We start from the raw sequence: 25777 nt of genomic DNA on the forward strand, positions 1-25777 counted from the left end.
CCCATAGTATTGTTTCAATAATACTGAAAATGTTCAATTTGTGATAGGATGAGCAAAGTTTTTAACTCAAAGTAACAATATTTTTCTCACCTGATTTCTTTCACATTCGCATGGGAAGAAATTTTCTGAATTATTCTCCACTTTTTCCATCCCACTTCTTATTTTTGGTTTACTCACTTGCAATTTTGCATAAGCCTAAAAAATGAATAGAAATTAGGAACAGTTATCTGGAGGTTTAGGCAAAGGAGCTGTGTCTGCGGCATGGCCTCAGGAATCTCTACTTTGTTAAACAGTGAATCTAGGGACTAGCTGCCGGAGTCGGATGACACTCCGACTTTGGCGGATTAACCCCCTGGTTGACGTGAACAATAGCGATCACGGTATCTATGAGGTCCAGTGGAAGATTGCCCCCTCCTGCCACGCCTTGGATCCCCCACAATAAGATTGTGGGGTCCAAGGAGTTGTCATGGCAGCCAGGAGGCCAAGCAATGTTCCTAGAGCTAAATTTCAAGTGTCACAGCAAAAGGTCTCAATAGTTATATCCATGATAAATTTTCCTTTCTAATAAATTTGAGAGAATCTGCAGAGATGAATAGCAGAAGATCCCTAAACCCAGGTGGGCAAACCTTGAGGCACCATATCCAAGAAGACTAGAGGCTAGAATTGCTGCCAACGGTGCTTCAACTAAGTACTCAGTAAAGGGACTGTACACTTAGGTTAACTCAATAAAAAAGATTTCTAACTTTCTGTTCTCACTTTGTCATTGTGGGGGTATACACAGTGTACGAGAGTATACTCCTGTACACAGTAACATTCAGTAAGAGGCAAAAAAACAGCTCTCAATACAATACAATGTAGGATTTCACAAAAAGGAGACAAAATTTGTTAATAAAGTATATTACAGAGTTTTATTTATGACATAAATACTGCCAGAAAATCAAAAGTTGTCCAAAAGTTGAGTTACGCTTCAGAGGCAGTCATGTAAATGAATAAATGACTGGTTATACTGAATTTTGTCCCACAACAGTATAATTACAATGGGCAATTTTCCACTGACAATCTTTTAAGCACTTGCTTTGTTTGGCGATCTTTTACACATTTGCATAGGCATTTTATTGGAATAACCAGTACAAACTACGAACTGTAATTCCCAATAATCGGTCAGTGTAAATTGCCCTTACACATATATAATGTACATGACTATTATTAGTCATGGCTTCAAGCAAAATCCGTACTGTATTTCATGGCCTGGTATTGTGAAAGTGAAGGTCAAACCAATAAACAGATGATGTTAAATATTAAATTGTTTCAAGGTAATGTATTTTACTGCACATATCATAAAAATCTAAAAGAATATTAACATTATGCTGTTAAATTGTAGGAGAGGGCTTAGTCAGCAGAAATATTAGTAAATTCCTTAATCCCCTAACTCAAACATTAATGGCAAGGCAACCAATATACTAAACAAATACTTTATTACAATATTACATTTTAAAAGGGGAAGGAGAGTCTGGTTTATTAGGGTCTCAGATTTGGGGAGGGACAATATACATGAGAACTTTGCTTTTTACATGAGGTGCTACTGTAAAAAAGTAAGAATATAACCAAGGCATCGTAGAATGCAGAAGAGACCCGGCTTGAAGTCATAGCATTTTTAGACACATTTTTAAAGGTGGATATTCCCTTTATGAAGACACTACTTGGATTCCTTGGTACAGGTAAAAAACTACATGCATGAGAACTAGGAAATCAGTACATACAACATTATATTGTCCAAATATAGAAAAACGCAATGGGGCCAGTGACCTACAGGACAACTAGCATGGGAGGGCATAGACTCTCACGCAACATAAAAAAATATAGTACGAGGAATTTAAAATGGGCATAACTAAACCAGGGGAACAAATACAGTGACCTTGGTATGCTAAAAGCAAAGAAAAAGAATGCTAAACTATAAAACTTTGACAGTTAGATCTTGACATTATTCAGACAGCAAGAACGTTCTTCCTTAGAACATAAAGACACATAGCTAAAAATATTAGACGGCTATTTTAGCATACTGTATTTTACACTGTTAAGTTTGATATACAAAGATTAACAAATTCATTTTCTTAATGTCGCTCTGAAACTAAACTAATATGAAAGGGCTCTAAATAATATATATTCTATGTAATATTCTATGTAATCTTGAATAGACTAGATTATATTGATTAATTGCAGTGTTTTATCTCCCTCTGGATTGTACTGCAGTGATGGTCTGCTGTAGTATATATCTGTATTATCTAGACTTTATTGCAGAAGAAGACCCAGCGTATCATATACATCTTATCTAGACTACTGTGTACAGATAACTCAGACGTGCCTTTGTAAAAGTAATCTTAATCTGCAAAATTAATCTAGATTTGCAAAATACCTAATGACCAAGGTTCAAGGTGTCTTGATGGAACACGAGATAAACGCAAATAAAACTACTGTCAAGATTACATAAAACAGCTTTATAAAAACGTATAAATAGAACATAATCAGATATGCGGCAGGACAGCGTATAATAACTGGTGATTCTGTGAAATGATAGAATTAAAGCTGTTGCAGTAGAGACAACAAATACTTCTTAAGAAGTAATGAAAGAGTCCTTTCTATCTAGGATACTGAGATACATACTGAAGTATTAACGGGGATTTCCATTTTTTAATTACTGACCTTAGGCTGAGGCCCCACATTGTGGAAACGCAGCTTTTTTGTTGCAGATTTTGTTGTGTTTTTTTGAGCCAAAGGCAAGAATGGCTACAAAAGGAATGGGAAATATATAGGAAGTTTTTATACTTCTACCTTTTGATTAATCCACTCCTGGCTTTGGCTCAAAAAACGCAACAAAATCTGCAACATAAAAAACTGTGTTTCCGCAATGTGGAGCTTCAGCCTAAAGGGGTTTTCCCCCTACAGATACTGCGGTATATCTACTAAACATGACATAAAAATGTGCTTGTCCAGCCAGTAGAACCCCCAAGTAACCTTCAGCGCCCCATCCATACACTTGTGAACACAATATGTTATAATTAATCTGGACTAGGATGGAGATTTTTCTGTACATCAGTGTTAAAATACAACAGAAAATCAAAAATCATTAAAGTAATACTTTAAAGGATTTTTGTAATGTGCTTTTTTTTTTTTTTTTTTTTTTTTACAAGGGACTATTGCTTTAATGTCCTGTGTAGAGCATATGTGATATGCTAAATTCAGGGGTGAACTTATGCCTTTCGCCACCCGAGGCGAACTACAGAAAGCCCCCCCCCCCCCCCGGAGGAGGGGGCGGAGCGTAGGGGGCGTGGCGAAGTGAAGGGGCGGGGCTTAGCGCCGATCGCAGGCAGAGAGCAGGCACGGAGAGAACCTGCTCTCTGCCTGAGCGTGAGTGGAGGCTTGTGGAGCTGCGCTGCTCCAGTGGTCTCCCCAAACCACCGCTCGGTGCTAAGCCAGTCCAGGACAGCTTGTCCTGGACTGGCTTAGGTAACTAAAAATGACGCCCTCCCTGGGGCCCTGGCATAGCGCTGCCTGAAGCGGTCGCTTCAGGTCGCCTCATGGGAGGTGCGGCGCTGGCTAAATTTACCAGATGCATTTTGTTTTGTCTTGTTATATTTTAGTCTATGGCTCCAAATATTTTACGCTGGATACTGGGGGTGGACAGTTTATTAATTCCTTTTGACCTTAGAAGACCACAAAGATTGTGAGGTTTCCATAGATATTGTCCAAGAGATAGGGCTGAAGTTGTGTATGGCTTTCAAGGTCAGCAAGAAGATTTGACAAGTGATTCTTAATTCTCTGGTCAGTCAGTGCAAAGGATTGGATCATTGGAGCATTGTAAGGTTGTTTGTTTATTAACTTTGATGCTTCTGGACAATCTGAAAATAGTGTATTGCTTTAAGAGGTATACATGTCAAACTGGAAAGGGTAATAGATGCAATCAAATGATTCTATAGTTTCTATTTAATACACAGTTTTGTATAACTTTTTCTAGGAAGGTTAAAACTGATTTGTCGAATAGCATAGCCTCTGGGTTCATGAAAGGTTTTGTTCTAAGAAGTTTACTGACTGTTTCCTTCAGAAGATCAGAGAAGATTCACACTTCAAGGAAGAGTTAATTATAAACTTGATTTCCAGAACAAGCAGGTCAGGGAACACCAACAGGAATGATGTTGGGCCTGGGTCCAGGTTACACCTTGTTCTGCAGAAATTGAAGGATCTTTGTGATCTCTTTTTACCTGACAGATCAAAATCTGAGTACAGAGTTAATATAATTCTTTATTGTTTTTTCTTGACTGCCAGACTGACTCCAGCAAAGGTGTTGTCAATGAATTAATGGATAAATTGTACAAAGTTTATGTGACAATGTACAACCCCAATTCCAAAAAATGGAACACTGTGTAAAATGTAACGAAAGCAAAGAATGTAACAAATTTGAAATCTCATATAACCATATTTTTCACAATAGAACATAAGAACACATATGAAAGCTAGACGTTTTTCAATTTAATTTAATAAAATTAACTAAATTAGAAATTGATACCCAAAAACACATCTCAAAAAATTTGGGGCAGGGCTATGTCTAACATTGTCTAGCACCCCCTCATTTATAAACAACAGTCTGTAAAAGTCTGGGAAGTGAGAAGACCAATTGCAGAAGTTCTGGGAGAGAAATGTTCTGCTTTGATTCTTGCTGCTCAACAGTCCTGAGTCTTCTTTCATTCATTTCAAAATATACCAAATGTGTTCTATTGGTGAAAGGTTGGGGCTGCAGCAAGGCTAGTTCAACTGGACTCTTCTTCTGCAAAGCCATACTGTTGTGGTGGATGCAGTATGTAGTTTAGCATTGTCTTGCTGAAAAATGCAAGGTGCCCATACCATGGCCACTAATGCAACCTGAAACCAGCAGAGATGCAGTCTTTTGAACAGTGCTCTGAATAAAAAGCAGGATGGTACCAATTAATGAACAAGCTGGATGGTATCGTCTCTCTCAGGTCCGCAGGAAACGGTATCTGTGGTTCCATAAATAACTTATTATTAATCTAACCACAGAACAGTTTTCCATTTTGGTTCTGTCAATTTTAAAGGAGCTTTGGCCCAGAGAAGATTGCAGCATACACTCACCGGCCACTTTATTAGGTACACCTGTCCAACTGCTCGTTAACACTTAATTTCTAATCAGCCAATCACATGGCGGCAACTCAGTGCATTTAGGCATGTAGACATGGTCAAGACAATCTCCTGCAGTTCAAACCGAGCATCAGTATGGGGAAGAAAGGTGATTTGAGTGCCTTTGAACGTGGCATGGTTGTTGGTGCCAGAAGGGCTGGTCTGAGTATTTCAGAAACTGCTGATCTACTGGGATTTTCACGCACAACCATCTCTAGGGTTTACAGAGAATGGTCCGAAAAAGAAAAAACATCCAGTGAGTGGCAGTTCTGTGGGCGGAAATGCGTTGTTGATGCCAGAGGTCAGAGGAGAATGGCCAGACTGGTTCGAGCTGATAGAAAGGCAACAGTGACTCAAATAGCCACCCGTTACAACCAAGGTAGCCAGAAGAGCATCTCTGAACGCACAGTACGTCGAACTATGAGGCAGATGGGCTACAGCAGCAGAAGACCCCACCGGGTGCCACTCCTTTCAGCTAAGAACAAGAAACTGAGGCTACAATTTGCACAAGCTCATCGAAATTGGACAATTGAAGATTGGAAAAACGTTGCCTGGTCTTATGAGTCTCGATTTCTGCTGCGACATTCGGATGGTAGGGTCAGAATTTGGCGTCAACAACATGAAAGCATGGATCCATCCTGCCTTGTATCAATGGTTCAGGCTGGTGGTGGTGGTGTCATGGTGTGGGGAATATTTTCTTGGCACTCTTTGGGCCCCTTGGTACCAATTGAGCATCGTTGCAACGCCAAAGCCTACCTGAGTATTGTTGCTGACCATGTCCATCCCTTTATGACCACAATGTACCCAACATCTGATGGCTACTTTCAGCAGGATAATGCGCCATGTCATAAAGCTGGAATCATCTCAGACTGGTTTCTTGAACATGACAATGAGTTCACTGTACTCCAATGGCCTCCACAGTCACCAGATCTCAATCCAATAGAGCATCTTTGGGATGTGGTGGAACGGGAGATTCGCATCATGGATGTGCAGCCGACAAATCTGCGGCAACTGTGTGATGCCATCATGTCAATATGGACCAAAATCTCTGAGGAATGCTTCCAGCACCTTGTTGAATCTATGCCACGAAGAATTGAGGCAGTTCTGAAAGCAAAAGGGGGTCCAACCCGTTACTAGCATGGTGTACCTAATAAAGTGGCCGGTGAGTGTATCTGAATGTGTTGTTATACAGCTTCTTTGGATTATACAGCTTTATCTTGAATTTGTGGATTGCATGGTGAACTGTGTTTGTAGACAATTTAGAGTATTTCTGAGTCTATGCAGTGATATGCGTTACCAAATCATGCCTGTTTTTAATGCGTTACCCTCTGAGGGCCTGTAAATCACAAGCATCTAATGTTTACCATTAGCCCTCCACAATTTGTAGACACTTTTTTTTTTTTTCAAACTCATGAACCTCTGACCATTTTTGTATCTTTTTATACACAATCATGTGAATTGAGAATTGACTCTCCAGCTGTTTTTCATTAGTAATACTCATTTTTCCAGCTTTTTGTTAACCTTGTCCGAACTTTTTGGAGATATGTTGCTACCAACAATTTCTAAATGAGCTAATTTTTTTCCACATGAATAGGAAAAATGTGTAACTTTAAACTTCTTATGTGTTCTATTGTGAAAAAATAGATTCATAACTGTGAATATGGTTATATGAAATTTCCAAATCGTTGCAAATTTTTTTTTTTTACATTTTACATTGTTACAATTTTTTTGGAATTGGGGTTGTACTGCTGACCTTTTGCTTGCCTTTACTATGTCTTGCAAAGGAAATATGGATTTTTTTCTTGTTCATGACTCATTGATGGTGGCTCATGGAGCCAGGGGCCACAGAAATTCTGACTTCTGAGAACTGATGTTTTTGCCATTAATGTTGAAGTGTCCGCTCCTTTTTAAAATCTCCTTGATAAAGTGGTCAAACCAGAGGTCATTATGTGTAAAATTTAATAAATTACCTCATTTAAAAAAGTTGATATGAAGAAGGTATTTTGATAGCCCACTTTTACCATCAGGTCAGTAATACAATGCACACTTTATGAAACAAGGCATTTTATATTGAAAATAAGAATCTCTCTGTGCCACGTGACTCTGAAACCACAGTACTTTGCATTAGACCCATCACAACATAATAAATTCATTCCCACATAATTGTATCAAATTTAGGTGTATAGTTGCAGTTGCAAAACAGAGATACAACTTACTTGGAAAAGTTTAAAATAGTAGCAGAAAACATGATCACCCATTAAATTGTTTCTTGCAAACTCTTGTCCTGCCTCCGCAATTTTTTTAGCCTAGAAACAAATTGATGATTGAAGAAATAAATAAAATATGAATACACATTGACAGATGTTAATACAAGTGTATAAAATATCCAAGTATGAATAAAATGTATTCATTAAAAAGTAAACCTGCAATAATGCAACTACTAGTAAAATTGCATATAATGCAAATCACTTCTACTTCATTCTAATCTGCATTACTATTAGACCACTTGGGTTAGAGATTATACAAATGCCATTCATGCATATGCAGATAACTGGAGAAGGAAATATACATTAAAGGGGTTGTCCCGTCACAAGGATCCTATCTATAATGCTTGTAAATGTGAATGTAAGACTTTTCCTAAATACAATGCTTCAGCAAAACTGCTTTGTTTGGCCACTATCTCACTTTATTCATTTTTTTGTGGCCACAGCCCTGACCTGAGTCAAGTGATGTGTCTGCCTGCTCTCAGGGGGAAGGGAGGAGGGGCTAAGTACACGGGAGCGAGCCTGGAGGGGGGGGGGTAGTTTACCCTTTGGGGGACAGGTGAAGCCAGCAACATCGCTATGCTTCTGCCCTGCATGAAGACAGCAGCGGCAGAAGCGATGCTGCTATTCCGGGGTGGGGGGAGCGGAGGAGCGGAATAACAGCATCGCTTCTGCCGCTGCTGTCTTCATGCAGGGCAGGCACATAGCGATGTTGCTGGCTTCACCTGTGCCGGCATCTAACTGTCCCCGGCATCCGCTGTAATAGGCGGATGCTGGGGACTGTTAGACGCCGGCACAGGCACATCGCTATGCTTCTGCCCTGCATGAAGACAGCAGCGGCAGAAGCGATGCTGTTCCGCTCCGGGGTCACATATGCAAAGCCAAACGGCGAGATGCCGCCGGCCCTGCGTGCAAGCTCATACACCAGTCTAGCCTTCACAATGCTAATACAGACCCGCAGGGTGTCGGGTCTGTATTCGCATTGTGAAGGGTAGACTGGTGTATGACCCCGCCCACCAATGACAAGACAAAGCCGGAAGACAGAAGATTTTAGAGGAACGAAGACGGGTAAGTATGCGACGTGGGACAACCCCTTTAAACCATGAATGTCTGTCTTATTAATAATGGTATCAGGAAAAATATATACTGCTGGGTTGTTCAAGATGCTTTCTTTTGGTAAGGAGACAAGGCACAGCATGTGCCAAGTGTAATTTTTCAAAAGAGGAAGGATCTGAGCTACATGGACCAGAAGCAATATACAGCATTTATTTTAGGTGGCAGTGAAAGGGTAAAACTGGCCATACACATTACTTCAATGTCAGCTGAACCCATCAAATTGGTGGGATTAACAGATCATCTCATGGTGCCTGACTTTCCCCTGCCACATGATATTGGGAAAAAGTATTTTTCAACACATCCAATTGATCGTCCTCACTTGAGATAGGTCACCATCAGATTTGTCTCGCAGTGACTTATGCCCCTCTACCCACCGAGAATACACACACACAGCCAAGTCAATTGTACGTGTGTATAGGGGAGTTCAGAGGGATAGTTTTTGGCTGAACAAGTGTTTGGTTGACAGCTATTGAAAGTGTACGGCCAGCTTTAGTCAAGTTGTTTAGTCCAGCTAGTCCTGTGATCAGGAGGATCCAACAAGTCTCACTGTAACAGAACCCAATGAAATTAATTGGTGGTCTGTAATGAACTGATAGAAGAAAGTTCCAAAACAGTAAGAGGAGCATCTTTAAGGAAACAATTTCCATTTCTTATTCCGGCCAAAGGACTAAATCTGTCATTGCAGAATCTTGGGAGTACATTAAAGGGGTTTTCTCATTACAGACATATCCTCTATCCAAAAGATAAAGTATAGGTTTCTGATCACTGTGGGTCTGCCCACTGGGGGACACCAGCAGCCATGAGAATACAGGGCCCAGAGCGTTACATGTGAATTAAGAGGTGGTGGGTGTTTGTAACTGCTGTCCCATTCACTTCTAGAGGAATGTGGATAAAGGATTGGTACCATTATAGGGAAACCCTCTTAATAATGACTGGGTAACTGAATAAGTTTGGGTAATAATCCTACAACAAAAAATAAACCTTTACCTTGTTTTGCTTTCTGTATCTATAGGTTTGCTACAAAGAATAATTAGTAAATGAATATCACGCCTCTATCCTGATGATACATTTACAACCGACCACATAACATAGCTATGCAAAATCTCAATAATATACATGCAAAAATACTCAATCATATCATCATTCATATTCATATTAAACTTACCTCTTCATCATGATCTTTAACCCACTGGATTTTTTCAAGCAAATCACTAAGGTCTTTCTTGAAAGGCACATAATGCTTCCAGGGCTGGAGCTCATTATAAAAGTGTTCATAGTAAATGGAGTCTTGCTTAAGTATTACACTATTCCCAACAAGGAGGTATGGCATTCTGTATGCTGCCACTGTCCCATCAACAAGTATCTGATATTTGTACTGAAGAAAGGAAGATAGAAAAGAAAGCAATATGTAGTACCGGCAAACATTTCACCTTCTCATTCAATAAGACATTCACTGCACATTAAGCCTAATGTACATTACATTGTGTAGGGGTGTGTTCACATCTGCAGTATAATGCACTATTCTCTTAATTTTTGTTATGAAACCTAGGTAATGGATTGAAGAAAAGAAACCTTGCACTTCTCCACTCTACTATCATTCCTGTTTGTAATAAGGAATACATATACCAAGCTATTTATAATAGGGGGACATTATGTGCCCGAGATAACCCCTTTCCATAGGCCCTACTGTAACATATGGATATAATAGATGGGGATCCCCCATTCAGCCTCCCTTCTTCTAAAAGGAAGAATTTCTTCAAAAGCAGCTTTCCCCTGAGGACTTAACAAATACATTAAAACAAAAGATGAAGGTCAGAAGCCTGTCATATGGTATGTAGCAAAGAGCTTTATTGCAGTTACATTACATTCTTTAAAGGGTAGGGCTTGCATAAAAATACCACAGGGTGTGCCAGCAAATATTACAGACATAATTTCAACATTGCACGTTTCTCTCTAATAATAACATTTTATGAACCTAATATTACGGTATATTAAACAAAAGAACACTACTTAGATAGTATTCCCACTACAACAAGATTATTTCATATAAAAGGGCTTTGCAAAATATTGTCACCCACTGAGCTTACTTATCCATATTGTATATCTCACTACAAAAGTGCAATGAAATCCTCCTTTCCCAACACTGGGGTTTTCCGGGCAGGAAATCTTTTTTTTTTTTTTAAATAAAGGTCTGTTAGTGCTAGTGATGGGTTAATAAGTACACCCATATACCTTTAGCAGTTATTGGAGTTATTTCTGAGTGTCTCTGGTTGCTGCTGCATCCTTTGTGTTTGTTACAGACCTTCTGGCTGTGCTACTTCCTGTGTAAGCTGCTGCACTAACTCCCTCTCACCCAGCCCTCCCCTCCTCTCACACTCCTTTACAAAACTCTCCATCTGTCTTGCTAAGCCTAGCCCCTCCCACTCACAATGACTAGCGATACCGACCATTACTAGCCCCTCATATCCTCCCCCATCTATTCCGCCCATTACCAGAAGACAGGAAGAGGGGAAGGACTCAGTCCCCATACACAGCAAAGCTTGGTAAGTATTGCAGGGGGAGGGGAAGAGTTTTGGTGACGTTCCATTTCGGAAGCGATGAAAAGGAACAAAAAGTTGAGCTCCACGTCATATACAGAGGTTGTTTTTGCAAAATTAACGTAACATTTCTGCCATCATTGTTGTAGAGGTTAAAGGGGTGGGGGTGTCAGTCTGACAGTGCTCAGACCATATGCCACACACTGCATCAAATTGGTCTGCATAGCTAAAGAAGGAAGCCTCTTCTGAAGATGATGCACAAGAAAGTCCATAAACAGTTTGCTGAAGACAAGTAGACTAAGGGCATGGATCACTAGAACCATGTCCTGTGGTCTGATGAGACCAAGATAAACTTATTTGGTTCAAATGGTGTATGGTGGCAACCAGATGAGGAGTACAAATACAAGTGTGTCTTACCTTCAGTCAAGCATGATGCTGGGAGTGCCATGGTTTAGGGCTGTATAAGTACTGCTGGCTGTGGGAAGCTACAGCTCATGGAGGGAACCATGAATGCTAACATGTACTGTGACATACTGAAGCAGAGCATGTTTCTATCCCTTTTGGAACTGGACCACAGGATAGTATTTCAACATGATAAGGACCCCAAACACACCTCCAAGACAATCACTGCCTTGCTAAAGAGACTGAGAGAAAAGGTGAGAAAAGGTGCTGAACTGGCCAAGCAAGTGTCCAGACCTAAACCTTATTGAGCATCTCTGGGGCTTCCTCAAAGGTTGAGGAGCGCAAGGTCTCTAACATTCACCATCTCATCATGGAAGAGGATTACAGTGGCAAACTGTGACGCTCTTGTGAACTCCATGCCAAAGAGGGTTAAAGCAGTGCTGTAAAAAATAATGGTGGTCACACTTGGGGCACAATTTGTCCATTTTCACTTAAAGGGATTCTACCATTAAACTACTTTTTTTTCTAATTACCACCTCGGAATAGCCTTAAAAAAAGCTATTCGTCTCCTACCTTTAGACGTGGTTTCCGCCGCGCCGTTCCATAGAAATACCGGTTTTAACCAGTATGCAAATGAGCTCTCCGCAGCAATGAGGGCGGGCCCCAGCGCTGAAAAGCCAATGAGCGCATCCCCATTGCTGCCCGAGAGCTCTTTCCTGCGCCGCCTCCTTCTTCTGCAGCAACTCCGCCTCTTCTGGCTTCTCTTGCTCTTGTAGTTCTATAAAGGAGCATAGAGAGGCCACTCAAAAATGGCCGCCGGCCGGCTCCTGTATTGAACTGCAAGAGCGGCTACCCCAAAATGGCCGCCGGCCAATACGGTTCAATACAGGACCCGGCCGGCGGCCATTTTTGGGTAGCCGCTCTTGCAGTTCAATACAGGAGCCGGCTGGCGGCCGTTTTTGGGGTAGTCGCTCTTGCAGTTCAATACAGGAGCTGGCTGGCGGCCATTTTGGGGTGGCCTCTCTATGCTCCTGTATAGAACTACAAGAGCAAGAGAAGCCAGAAGAGGCGGAGTTGCTGCAGAAGAAGGAGGCGGTGCAGGAAAGAGCTCTCAGGCAGCAATGGGGACGCGCTCATCGGTGTTTCAGCGCTGGGGCCTGCCCTTATTGCTGCGGAGAGCTCATTTGCATACCGGTTAAAACCGGTATTTCTACGGAACGGAACGGCGGAGACCACGTCTAAAGGTAGGAGACGAATAGCCTTTCTTAAGGCTATTCCGACGTGTTCATTAGAAAAAAAGGTAGTTTAATGGTAGAATCCCTTTAAGGGTGTCCTCCCTTTTATTGCTGGGGTTTAGGCATTAATGGATGTGTGTTCAGTGATTTTAATGGCACACCAAATTTCAAATGTTATACAAGCTGTACTGACTATTTTAGATTATAGCACAATGTCAAATCTTCAGTGTTGTCCCATGAAAATATATAATGAAATCATTACAAAAATGTGCGGGTTGTACACACTTGTGAGATACTGTATGCGTTTAGTGTTCAGAAAGTTTACTTTCATTGACTTGTATATCTAATAACAAAGTTGAAAAAGTTTGAATGTGCATAAGTGAGAGGACTGAGCACTCCCTGTGCACAAATTAGATTGGAAATGGGGACAATCCTTTTTATAGACCAACCTTGGTGACATTTACATAAGCAGGGCTGCTAAATGCTTCCCGAGTTTGGCATCTCGGCTTGAAGTACCTGTAACTCTGGGAAGCATCGCGAGTAAACAGCATGCATCCTAAGGACAACAATGTTCAGATGGTAATTTAATCAACATAGAAATGAGTTCCGCCTAATTGCAGCTGAATTGGATTTTATATAGTTAATTTGCCAGCACCCTGATTGCAGCACTGATGAACTGGAGAGCTGCAGACATGGCAGTGGTAATAACATCCCATTCAATGTTACAAAAGATCCTCAATATATGCTACCCATAAAACGTGGAGCAGTTTAGACACCACATCAGCCTTAGTGACTTGAGTTGCCACAGATACGCTGACAGATAAAATGATCTACGAGCACAGACTAGGCAGATATTCCCCATACTGATCTCCTCTATTATGACACAGCTTAGAGCATTTCAGCTGAAGAGAACGATATTGATCTATAAACGTCAGCAAACTCTGCTTTGACAACATAAAATGGAATTATGTGTTGCTTCAAGGAAGGGTAAATGATTCTTTTATTTTCCAAGAACCAATTTAGATTTATGGCTTGGGGAACAGAAAACAAGTTTTGTTTAGTCATTATTCTGGAGTTTGTCTTTAAATGCTTATAAAAAGGTCATTGACCCCAGAACTTTTCAGATCTCACCACGGAGACAAAAGTAGGTTTCTCAAGGAGACGTCTGCACTAACAAGCTTATCCTTTTTGGTTTATTTTTGATTGTATCCTCTAACAACATGTACGAGATACACGACAGCACAGCAACATCATTTCTCTATAGATGTCATACTTTGCACCAAGTCACATTTTGATCTCCACTGACCAAGAACTCTTTTCTCCGGCATTTAATAGGTCTTAAAGAATTTTTCTATAAAACCAAACTTCTACGGCATAGCTCAATATATGGACTTTGCCAGAGCTACAGTATTAGACTTATTGTACTCTGTACTGTAGATGCCATTTTAACCCTTACATACCATCATGTTGTCTATCATAATGATAAGTGTATGATAGTGGTGTATGATCGACACCATGATAGTACTTAAGGGTTAAATATTTAACTCCTTGCTAGACTTCTCCCAACATCATCTGGCCATAGCTTCAGGAACCCTGATGAAGCAGGCGTATTATGAAACATGTCAGGTGGGATATTACTTGATTTTTTAAGTGGTCAGTCCACAGTTAGATTATACACAGCTTCATAAGTGCTAGTGGTATCAGATATAACGCTCCAAATAAATATGGGTGTCTTGAATAAAAAATACACTAATGTGGAAGTGAAAAGAAATGGACCAGTGAGGTGGGGACTGTTTTAAAAAATTATTTTCCGTTTGGTATGGTGGATACTGGTGATTTTATAGCACATGCAATATTAAAAGGTGAAAGTTTAATAACATTGTCTTGCTAACAGGGATTCATTGGTATACTAGGTTCACATCTGCATCAGAAGATTTATCAGGAACCTCTGATACACATTCTGTCAAAAATCCCAGAAAAAAAACTCCTGCATGGAAGATTTTTTCAACTGGCTGAAAACATAGAGACACCATTAACAGATACCTGACGCATCCTATTATGGATGTCGGTGCCAGTCACTTAACTGATCTGTTTTTATGAACACTGCGGATGTGAATCCAGTACCAGAATAAACAAGTAAATATTGAAATGGAAATGATTTCTACAACAAATCTACATGTGAATATACCCTTTATACAGAAGTTATTTTCTCTGTGAAACTGCATTTCAAGCATCACATCTTTCTGCACTGGATATACAGAAGAAGCAAGCACCAACTTTACACACTGCACCACCTTATTTGCAAGTATTGTGCTACAGTGAACTATGATATTTACATAGTAGATTCTGGAAAATAAACCCTTACATGTAAACAGGTTTCTGGGGACACTGCAATTCTAACATCAGACATTTTTGTATCTGATGTACGAATAACAACTATGGACACTGTGCTAGTTTATTTCTGTAACTCTGCTGTATATCTGAACAGACTAGACTAACACTGGACGAAAGCAGACTCTTTTTTTCTAATTGTATATTTAAAGCTTCACTCCGCTAACAATGAGTACTGGGCAGAGTGATGTCTGGTAATGGGTAGGGGTATAAGAAAAGTGAACGTTGTCAGACATCTATATGCCCAGTACTAATGGGCTGAGCAATAAAAATTGTTACCAATTGCGGGTTTAATATTGCAGCATAATCTATATTACAATATTAATATTTTAATAAAAAATGATTATACCATCACTTTATTATTTGATATTCTAGCTTAAGTTATTAACGTAAAAAACATATTTGATGACTTTTGTTGGATACCAAGAATATTCTGTGTCTTTACAATGAAACATTCCGCAAGTTCATAAAACAACGTGGCTGCCAATGAAACTGTTCACTTACTGCACGACATAGGGCTGACACTTACGTCAGTTTATACAGTATAGTCTCATAAATATTGGCTTGCCTCAGTTGTCTCCATTGTAAAAAAGAAACAGCTATATTTTAATAAGGTCACAACACCAGTTTAAGTAGGTCTCCAGTCTTATCTGTTCTATATCACTCATGTATTGGCATGAATGTCACCTCACTGTACTATTATGATATATGAAGAATCATGTGATTCTCTCAGGTGCAGATCTAAAAAGCATTCCTTGAGTGTTTGTAGAGTGCTTATATTTAATCTGGTTAGTAGTAGAAAAAAATTCCAGCAGTGATTTACTGAAGTGCAATCCAGATCCAATGCGATCCTGGCTGGACCTTCAGCAGACAGCCGTATTGCTTTGGCAATCTGAAGATAAGAAAGAACGTAGTGGGGAAAGTGATATTACAGAATTTGGAATACCGCTTTTCCTACGTTGCTTTTGCTTCTCTTCGTATTTCTACAGCAATTTAATTGTCTGATGAAGGTCCGGCCTGGACAGAAACGTTACATGTTTATTGTTATTTGGATTGCACTTCAATAAATCTGCAAATATTAGCAAAATTCCAAATTGAGCGCCAGAACCTTTTTCTACAGGCATGAGCTTCTTTCTGAGCACCCAAATGACCCATTACATGCCATGATACTGAAAGTAATTTAAACCAGTTACTAGGACATATGGGGGACATTTAGGAAATTGTCTAAAAGTAAAGCTGCTTATAGCAATTTACAACACCACAACTTTTACTTTGTATTCTTCTTTGAAAAGAAAAAAAACTGTGCTGGGATTGGCTGCTTTGGGCAACAAAGTCATTTTTTTGGATAGTTTTAGCATAGATAATATAGATAGTTTTAGGATATTAGCAAAATTCCAAATTGAGCGCCAGAACCTTTTTCTACAGGCGTGAGCTTCTTTCTGAGCACCCAAATGACCCATTACATGCCATGATACTGAAAGTAATTTAAACCAGTTACTAGGACATATGGGGGACATTTAGGAAATTGTCTAAAAGTAAAGCTGCTTATAGCAATCTACAACACCACAACTTTTACTTTGTATTCTTCTTTGAAAAGAAAAAAAACTGTGCTGGGATTGGCTGCTTTGGGCGACAAAGTCATTTTTTTGGATAGTTTTCATAAAGTGGTACCTTTCTGTAAGTCTAATGAAAGTATTTGCATGTGGGTTTAAGAGCACTACAGACCAAAGTCTTCATTGTGCAAGTGCAACACGTAGCATCACACCACACTATGAGGCAGTTTCCTTTCACATATCACGAGTTGTACACCAGATAATTATTATATTACATATCCATTAAGATAACACAGATAACATTGTCTTTTATAACAAACTGCTTACTTTATCGTATTATACATCTATATTTTATTATCATTGCACACTGTAAAGATGATACCATCAACTTCAGAACATGCAGATAGATCTCTAGATAGGAAGTGTATACATTTTACTTTTACACAAATTAGGTACCAACATTCCTAAAATGAAGTAACAGCAAATGCAGAGTTTATAAAAAGTGAAAATTCTTCCTTAATAAATTATAGTTATTATAAATATCAGGGTGGTGTCTCGGACCCCACCTCTGAGATAGTCATCCTTCTCAAGAACAGAGTTCAGAGACCTGTTGCACAGATGATGGGAATAGAGATTTGGCCATTGATGCAGGACTCTCTCTACTGACTTCTATTGGAGTTTTAAATACAGTCAAGCATGCTTACTCAGCAGTTTATGATGCTTTCATAGTAACCCTGACCCCCATTCTTGATATAGATGCAGGTCCCAGATGTGAGATCCACATTTTGAAGACATTTATGGCATATCCTGTGTGTATCTGAGGTGGAAATACCCCTTTAAGGGCGGGTTTACATCTGCGCCCTGGTCTCCGCTTTCAGGTTTCCGTCTTCTACCCGAGAAAGTGGACAGGACACGGAAACTGGTAGTCACTTTTCAAACCCATTCATTTATATAGGTTTGCAAAGTGTCGGCCCATGAGCGTCTTCTGGTCTCCGCGGCGAAACCGTTTTCTTTTTAGCCAGACACAAAGTTGGTCATGCAGGATTTTGTGTCCGGTTTAAAAAAAAACAGTTTCACCACAGAGACCACAAAACGCTCACGGGCGGACACTGTCTGCCGGGTTTCTGTCTCCTGTCGGCAGAAGACGGAAACCCACAAAGCGGAGACCGGGCACAGGTGTGAACCCACCCTAAGACTTATCATATTAGAGGACAGTATAGTCTAGAAAATTATACCAATCACCTGAATTGTACAGAAAATTATAGTTAGGGTAAATGTGTATTTGCCGTACAACAAAAATCACAGGTGTTGGATGCAACAGGAGTAAGGTGGGATTAGATTCTGGTTATTTAGATAAATTTCTGTTCTCCAATTTGCTATCTATTCTATCACAAAGAGTGGGTAGGTGGCTCCTTACATGACACTATGTGCCCTAATATGGTATATAAATAATGGCGACCGGGGTTGTTTCCCTGGAACAAGACCTTTTAATTGGGGAAATGGAAAAGCAAAATGAGAATGTTTCTTCACTCCAGTGATACTTACTTAATGGTACTTACCTTAAAGAAATCAAAAAATGGAATTGGTTGCACAATTGGCCCATAGAGGTTTTCATCATGTTTGAAGAAAAAGAAGTGTGTAAAAGCAGCATCTATCATGTCAGGATGTTTCCTGCTGAGTTTTACTAGTTCAAGTCTCTCTTTGCAGCTGTCTCGGCCTCTCCAAAAGGCTGTGGTATTCTTCTCTTCCCATTCTGGGCCAGTGTTTGCCTGAACAGACATCATATCAAGGCTGACCCTATGAGTAAATGGACCATTTGAAATTTACTGTAAGAAAGTTGAAATCTGTTAATCAATTCAGCCATTGTATTCTAGTATGTAAGCTGGTGAATGACTTCACTCACAAAATCAGTGATTTGGTTGGATTGAATTCACATTTATGTGACACGATGCTACAATTTTGCTACAATGCTACACAATGCTACATTGTTTAAGCATATACTAGCGTACATTGTCTGTACACACCAATGTTAAAAAAAATACTTAAAAATATGATGTATAAAGAGGTTTGCACTGGTTGAATGAAGCTCCATAGATACAGTACACAGTATATAGGTAAGACATGATAAGAATGGAGCTTACCCACTATAGTTTACTGACGCCAGCTACGGTAACAGCATCATAGAGATTATAGCAGCCATATCATGCTAGCATGCTATGGTGTTAGAACTGGTTCCCTTCCACATCTGATACTCATGTATATTGTATATTATAATAATCTCTAGCCTGGATGTACAAAATACTATTATAAACAATTGGGTAAGCATATACAATCCAATACAGTCATTACATGGCTTATTCTAGCAAAATTGTTTCATTCATTGGTGTTTAATGTAAGCACTGAAATAAAAACATAATAAAAGATACAGATGGCAACAGAAAATCTGTTCACATTAGTCAGTCTCTACATAACAATAAATGCTTTATCACAATGTTTTATTGCCTGATACATTCGGAATAATTTACTCCTAAAAGGGAATAAAACAAAAGAATGCTTGTTAGGATTTAATGAGCACAGGAAAATATATGCTTAACTACTGAAGACAAAACATATAGTATGAATAGAAAGGCCATAAAATGGAAAACACTGCTCCGCACCACTCTACAGGGATGTTTTATAAATGCTGGGCAAGTATCTTTTTTCTTTAAAGCTTTCAGTTGCCTTTAATACTTTGGAGTAGCCATATTATACTATAAATTACACTTCAGGACTCTTGGCCTGAAACTGAAACCCTCATGTATGGGATATTCACAGATATGAAAATGTCTGATAAATGACCCCTGACCTTTGTCCTGGTTAATGGCTGCTCTGAGAGTTAGCTGAGCAAATGTGCTTTGCAGTTTCAGTAATTTTCATAGACCTGAATCGAGACAGCAGGTCACATGAGCGGCCACTTATTTCATTCACTACCTGAATGTGATGGCCAGTGGACAAGTCCACAAGCAGGACAAGGGTCAGGGTACTCCCCTTCCTGGAGGCAAGCACAAATTCAAGAAGTCGAACATTTTTCACACATCTTTCCAATATTTATGACCCATCCTAAATATAGGTTATCCATATATGCTTGTTGGGATTCCAACACCTGGCTCCCCCACTGATCAGCTGTTCTCAGCAGCTAATACACTGAGAATGAAATAGGAAGCAGGCATATCTGTTCTCCATTTAGTGGCCAAACTACGTTTCTTGGTTCTCATACATGTAAATGGAAGCTGACCTGCAGTAACGTGGTCTGGCTACTACAGAGAGAAAAGAGCAGTCTGCTTCCTGCTCCAATCTCCAAGAGCTGCTGAGAAAAGATGATCAATGGGGTTTGAGTGTTAGAACCCAACGATTTGATAACAATGATCTATCAGATAACATGTATATATATATCTATATAACTTCTTAGTGCGAATATGCTCTTTTACAGTGGTCACTAAGGGGCTTTATTCTGATACATATTCCTTTTTATGGTGTATGTATCAGTGTCCAGCACAGGTCTTTTGCGACACATGATGCCCGTGCTTGACAGTGCATTCACAGTTGGTCACCTGCTCTTAACACCGAAAATAAAGAGAAAATCAGATCCTGAGCATTTAAGCTACTGATGATCCAGTCAATAGAGTCCACAGCATCTAAGTAGTTTTGGAGGGAGAGGGCTCCCTCTGTCAGACATTGGCACCCCTGCAAATGCAATTAGACGAAGCCAGGGGCCTAATGGCCGAGTTGCCAGTTTTACACTGAAAACATGCTGTTGTGATGCACAATTATCATGAAAGTGTCTTCCCCCCCCTCCACTGAAAGAAGTAAGGTATTGCTCTACGTACTATTCTTTTAGTGGCGCCATAAGGAATGTAATTGCCCCATACTTCATTAGATATCTGCTGATAAGGACATTTCCTAATACAAAAATGAGGTTTAAAGAAAGTTTCAAAGTATCTTATTTGACCAATCAAAACCATAATTCTGTATTAGAGTACACCCACACACTCCAGCAACCACATGCACATCAGCAAACTTGTGAGGTCTTTGGCCATATTCAGGCAGCTGAAAACTCAGCCGCATGCAGTTGATGAGGCGAGTGTCTTTTCCATAAATCTTTAAGGGTAAGTTCATATGGAGATTTTTGGTCCGGAACCTGAGGCGGAGGACGCCTCAGGTTCCAGACCAAAAGCCGGGTAGCCGCGACTGAAAGCCAATGCACTGCACCGGCATCCATCCACGCACTCCACTCCAGATTAGGCCCAATGAATGGGCTTAGTCCGGAGGAAAGTGTGTCTTCAGGCCGAATCGCGAGGTGATTTGACCTAAAGAATGAGCACCTCGCTTCTTTTTACCGGGAGTCGGAAGAAACGGCTCCAGAAAAAAAGACCTGAGCGGCTCCAATTGATTTCAATGGGAGCCTTCTTTTTGGTCAGGATTTTGAGGTGGATACGGCCTCAAAATCCTGACCAAAATCTTTGTGTGAACTTACCCTAAGACTTTCATTCTATCGCTGAAAGAAATAGCTACAGACAAGTACTAATTTACCTTCCCATGGTCTCTAATACAGAGTCTGTCAGGTCATACGTGGGCATTACAATATCCTTTGTTTCTAGAGATCCACACCAGGAGAAGATGGGGTGATAGGGCGGTTCCTTTCTCTTCTCTAATGGCCAGTCCCCTAAATTTACAAAAAATTCTATATCTGGAACAGTCACCTGTAAGATGAATACACTGGGATCAATTCATAGTTAACTGAAGAAATAGCATTGGATATTAAAAGAGTCAGTCATGTAAATCTGTTAAGTAATGAAAAATCAGAAAAAAAATGTGCAGCCTCTAAGTCACTAACATTTCTACCGCATTTATTCACAAGGCATATTACCCAGGACATGCAGTAGTAAATGCTGCCATCTACTGAAACTTAATGTTATATTTCCAAGAATAAGAAACCACAAATAACACAATGAGGCTGTACATGCACATTACACCGCTGGCTCCCGTCCTGTGTCATGTAAGCTATATTTGGCCCTTGGCTGTTTACCTGGGGCTCCCACACTAGAAAAAAAAATTGCACAAAAAAAGCATTTGCAAATCTGGGCTTTTTATGTTGGATCATCAATACTGTGCTGATGGGGGTTGGAGGTCCAATTGCTTGGACCCCTAACAATCCCAAAAACAAAGTCTCATTTTCCTCATGAATAGAGCAGCAGGTAGTGCAGGTACATTTCCACTTCAGTCATTTTGATGGAACTGCCAGAGATATCCGAGCATTGTACTTCACTATCTGCCAAGAGTTGAATGAAGTGGCAATGCACCTCCATAACCTGCTGTTGCAGTCATACAGGGAAAACTGGACCCCATTCCTACAACTGGTTTAGTTCCCAGTGGTTGGACCATCACAGATCAGCAAGTTACCACATGTCCTGTGGATAGTTTCACATATATACCACTCTAAGGAATGACACTGTAGTAATATTAGGATGCACTTTCAGAGTAAGTCTGCCCACCTTCACAGGTATTCTGTGGGTAGGTGACAACTTTTAAACTTGATTTTAGAAAACGATAGATGAAGATGCACTGAACAATCTTACATTGTTCACTGGTATATGAATACCTGACCGAGAAGATACTCGTTTCACCTTAGGAGTTGGAAGCTCGTTCAATAATCCATATGGATAGCTTTTGGAGCAGCTGGAGCCTTATTGTCCTTAGCTTAGGGCAAAGATATATGGAAAACAGAGTGAACTTATGGTACTCCTCCTGCGTGGAGGTGTTCAATTCAGAATAAGGTACTGTGCACACCCGATGATATTCACAGCAAGCTAATCTTTATTCACACATCAGTATGATGGTTGCTGTGTGAATAAAGCTTAGTTTGCTGTGTATATCATTGGGTGTGCATGGTGCTTTATTCTGAATTGGACTCCACCCCCCAGGAAGAGTACCATAAGTTCACTCTGATTTCCGTATAACTTCTAAACTTGGTCGGAACACTTTAAGTTTTGTTCTGGGTTTTAATTTTTATATTTCAAGCAATTTTACTTATTGAAGAAGTGTAACAAGATGAACACTAAATCACATTAATGAAAGAAGAATGTCTATTGATTGCATGTGGTTACTACCAATACTGGGGCATAGGGATGGCACTACCATGAAGCTTCTAAGACATGGAACTGCTGCAGTAACTATCATGAGCATATGCTCTGACATGGAAGAAGGATAACAGGCATTTTGGACACTGTGAGGTTGTCCTTGCCACTAACATGCCTCCATGACTATAGCCTCAGGATAGGTCATCAACAGTACATTGTTAGGGTATCTCAGCACTGCTGCCGATCAGCTGTTTGCAGGAGCCACAATGTACTGTAACTATAAAACTCTGTACACTGTGTAGCAGCTGGCAAAGTTGGTTCAGTCTCATTCACATGAATTGTAAGTATGCGCATATTCTACAGTTTGTTATTCTTCAAGTTTTATGAAAAATAATGATAATGAATTAAACACTAATAACTTTTTATCATCTGTTAAAATGATGAAAATTACTATAATTTTTCCAAAAATGTTAGCGGTATCTGAATCAGACTATAAAAGCTTTGTTTGTTGTCTGTGACCATGGAGAAGCATAAGTCTGCAAAGCAGCTGTGGATACAAAACTGTAGGATATTATAAATGGAGGTTATTAATAACTTTTGGTAATTTGCTTCCTTTTTCAATGTAGATACGAAAGACGCAAATTAGCAACTACTTTGGGAAGGTGTACATAGCATGAAACAGCCAGAACATTTACCACACTTACCCCTGTCTCACAGGCCCGATGCCTTGGGGTAACCCTGGACTCCGACCTATCATTCAAGTCACACGTTCAAACCCTCAACACCTCCTGCCACCTCCAACTCAAAAACATCCACCGAATCCGCTCCTTCCTCACCCATGAAACTACTAAAATGCTCGTCCATGCCCTCATAATCTCCCGCTTAGACTACTGCAACACCCTTATGCATGGACTCCGAGCAAACACCCTCGCCCCCCTCCAGTCCACCTTAAACTGTGCTGCTCGTTTAATTCACCTCACCCCCTGATCTTCATCGGCTGCTCCCCTCTGCCAGTCCCTCCACTGGCTACCTATAGCCCAGTGCATTGTTTTCAAGCTATTAACGTTAACATTCAAAGCGATCCACAACCTGTCCCCTCCATATATCTCTGACCTAATCTCCTACTAACTGCCCACACGTAACCTCAGATCCTCCACTGACCTCCTACTCCGCTCTGCTCTCATCCACTCCTCACACAACCGTCTCCAAGATTTCTCCCGTGCATCCCCCATACTCTGGAACTCCTTACCACGACACATAAGACTGACCCCCACAATCACAGGCTTCAAGAAGGCCCTGAAGACTCACCTATTCAGGAAGGCCTACAATCTCCAATAACACAATCACCACACCACCATCTGAACTGTCTCCCCCTCTCCTTTTGTCTCTACCTCCTTCCCTCATAGATTGTAAGCTCTCACGGGCAGGGCCCTCTACCCCACTGTGCCAGTCGGTCAGTATTATATCTACCTGTATATTTTGCGTATTGTATGTAACCCTCAAATGTAAAGCACCATGGAATTAATGGTGCTATATAAATAAATAATTATTATTATTATAATAAAAGAACATAGAACATTCACAGTTTTAGTAACTGCAAATAAGATTTTGCTAAGTACATAATTACTTTGCACATATAGATGCTTTATTTGATAATTCTCCAAGGGTCATCCAACATGCTGTGAAAGCCCTAGGATTCATTGAACTTTATTGTGAAAATTCTTCCATGTTATATCATGGAATGAACTTTGAAATCATAAATTTACAGGAGACTGCAGCAAAGTGCCAGAGGAGTGTATCAAAGTGCCAGAGGAGTGTATTCATGTGTGTGAAATATATATATATATATATATATATATATATATATATATATATATATTGTGTGTGTGTGTGTACATATAGGCTCTAAAATTTTCACCACCAAGACCAAAGTACTGTCAGGTAGGGTTTGAGATATCCCTTCTAGTTTTCCCTCTGAGAGATTGAAATTATAAGGAATATTTCCTAGAATCACTTCCTTGAAATAATGAAAAAGTTATGGTACATTTTTTTCCATGACAAGCTGCAGTTATAATCTCAGCTCATCTACTGTATGTATGTAAAAACCTAAAGAATGTAGAAGTCTCTCTGAGGCTCAAATTCCGGAAGAAGCAGTAGCTAAAATGTTGCTTTCCTGCTGTCTTTATCAACATGCAGTATATCTTTTCATCTCTCTTTAGTATTCCACATACATTTTTATCTAATCTCCATCAACTGTTTTAGCATGAAAATACAATCAGTACAAACCAACAATTGGTAGTAAAGATAATAAATAGATAGTATGGTTATACTCTATCCCTCAGTGCAGCTACTGCAGGTTTATCTACTAGATTGTCTTTTAACAGTATTTGTTATTTTAAGGTGCAAGAGATGTTTAACCCATTAACGACATGCGCCATAGTTTTACGTGTAGCCACCATGGCCTTAAAGCAAACTACCATAATAGTATGGCTGCTCTCCATGATGGCGGACAATCCTCTCACCCAGCCTATTGTGCCCCATCCCATACACAAAGGTGATCACTGCAATTGGTTGATCAAGTCTGATCGGTCAATAGCAGCATTGTGAGAATACATCCAGTTATCTGTGCAGACAGGTTAGGTGGCCTCCAGCAGTGATTGGAGCTATAGATATTAGCAGGTAAAGTGATACATGTCAGATTTGAAAAATTAGGCCGTGTCCCTAAGGTGCTTTTAGGTGGTGTCCTTAAGGGGTTAAAATTAGAAAATGGCTTTTGTCCAAAGTAACATTAGGAAGGTACCCGATATAGAACTGTGTCCGATACAGACTAGGGCAATCCATAGACATATAATGGGTTTTTCATGTGAATTCAACCTTTATGAAAATGTCATGTAGTTCTAGCATAGCAAATAGGTGAATAAAAGATATGACGCATGGCACAGTGGCTCAGTGGTTAGCACTGCTGCCTTGCAGCGC

At 40.0% G+C, this 25777-nt stretch overlaps 1 protein-coding gene across 1 annotated transcript in view; it reads right to left on the reverse strand.

Annotated features, from left to right (window-relative positions):
• Window positions 1-25777, reverse strand: part of POGLUT2 (protein O-glucosyltransferase 2) — a 70916-nt gene that overhangs the window by 1068 nt on the left and 44071 nt on the right. Inside the window, exons 5-9 of the mRNA XM_075265343.1 lie at window positions 21255-21424; window positions 18245-18482; window positions 9733-9942; window positions 7404-7493; window positions 91-195 (exon numbers count right to left, since the gene is read on the reverse strand). Of these exons, the coding sequence (XP_075121444.1) occupies window positions 91-195; window positions 7404-7493; window positions 9733-9942; window positions 18245-18482; window positions 21255-21424 (813 nt within the window). The remainder of the gene's footprint in view (window positions 1-90; window positions 196-7403; window positions 7494-9732; window positions 9943-18244; window positions 18483-21254; window positions 21425-25777) is intronic.

This window comes from Leptodactylus fuscus, chromosome 2 (assembly GCF_031893055.1).
Source record: "Leptodactylus fuscus isolate aLepFus1 chromosome 2, aLepFus1.hap2, whole genome shotgun sequence".
NCBI classification, from domain to species: domain Eukaryota; kingdom Metazoa; phylum Chordata; class Amphibia; order Anura; family Leptodactylidae; genus Leptodactylus; species Leptodactylus fuscus.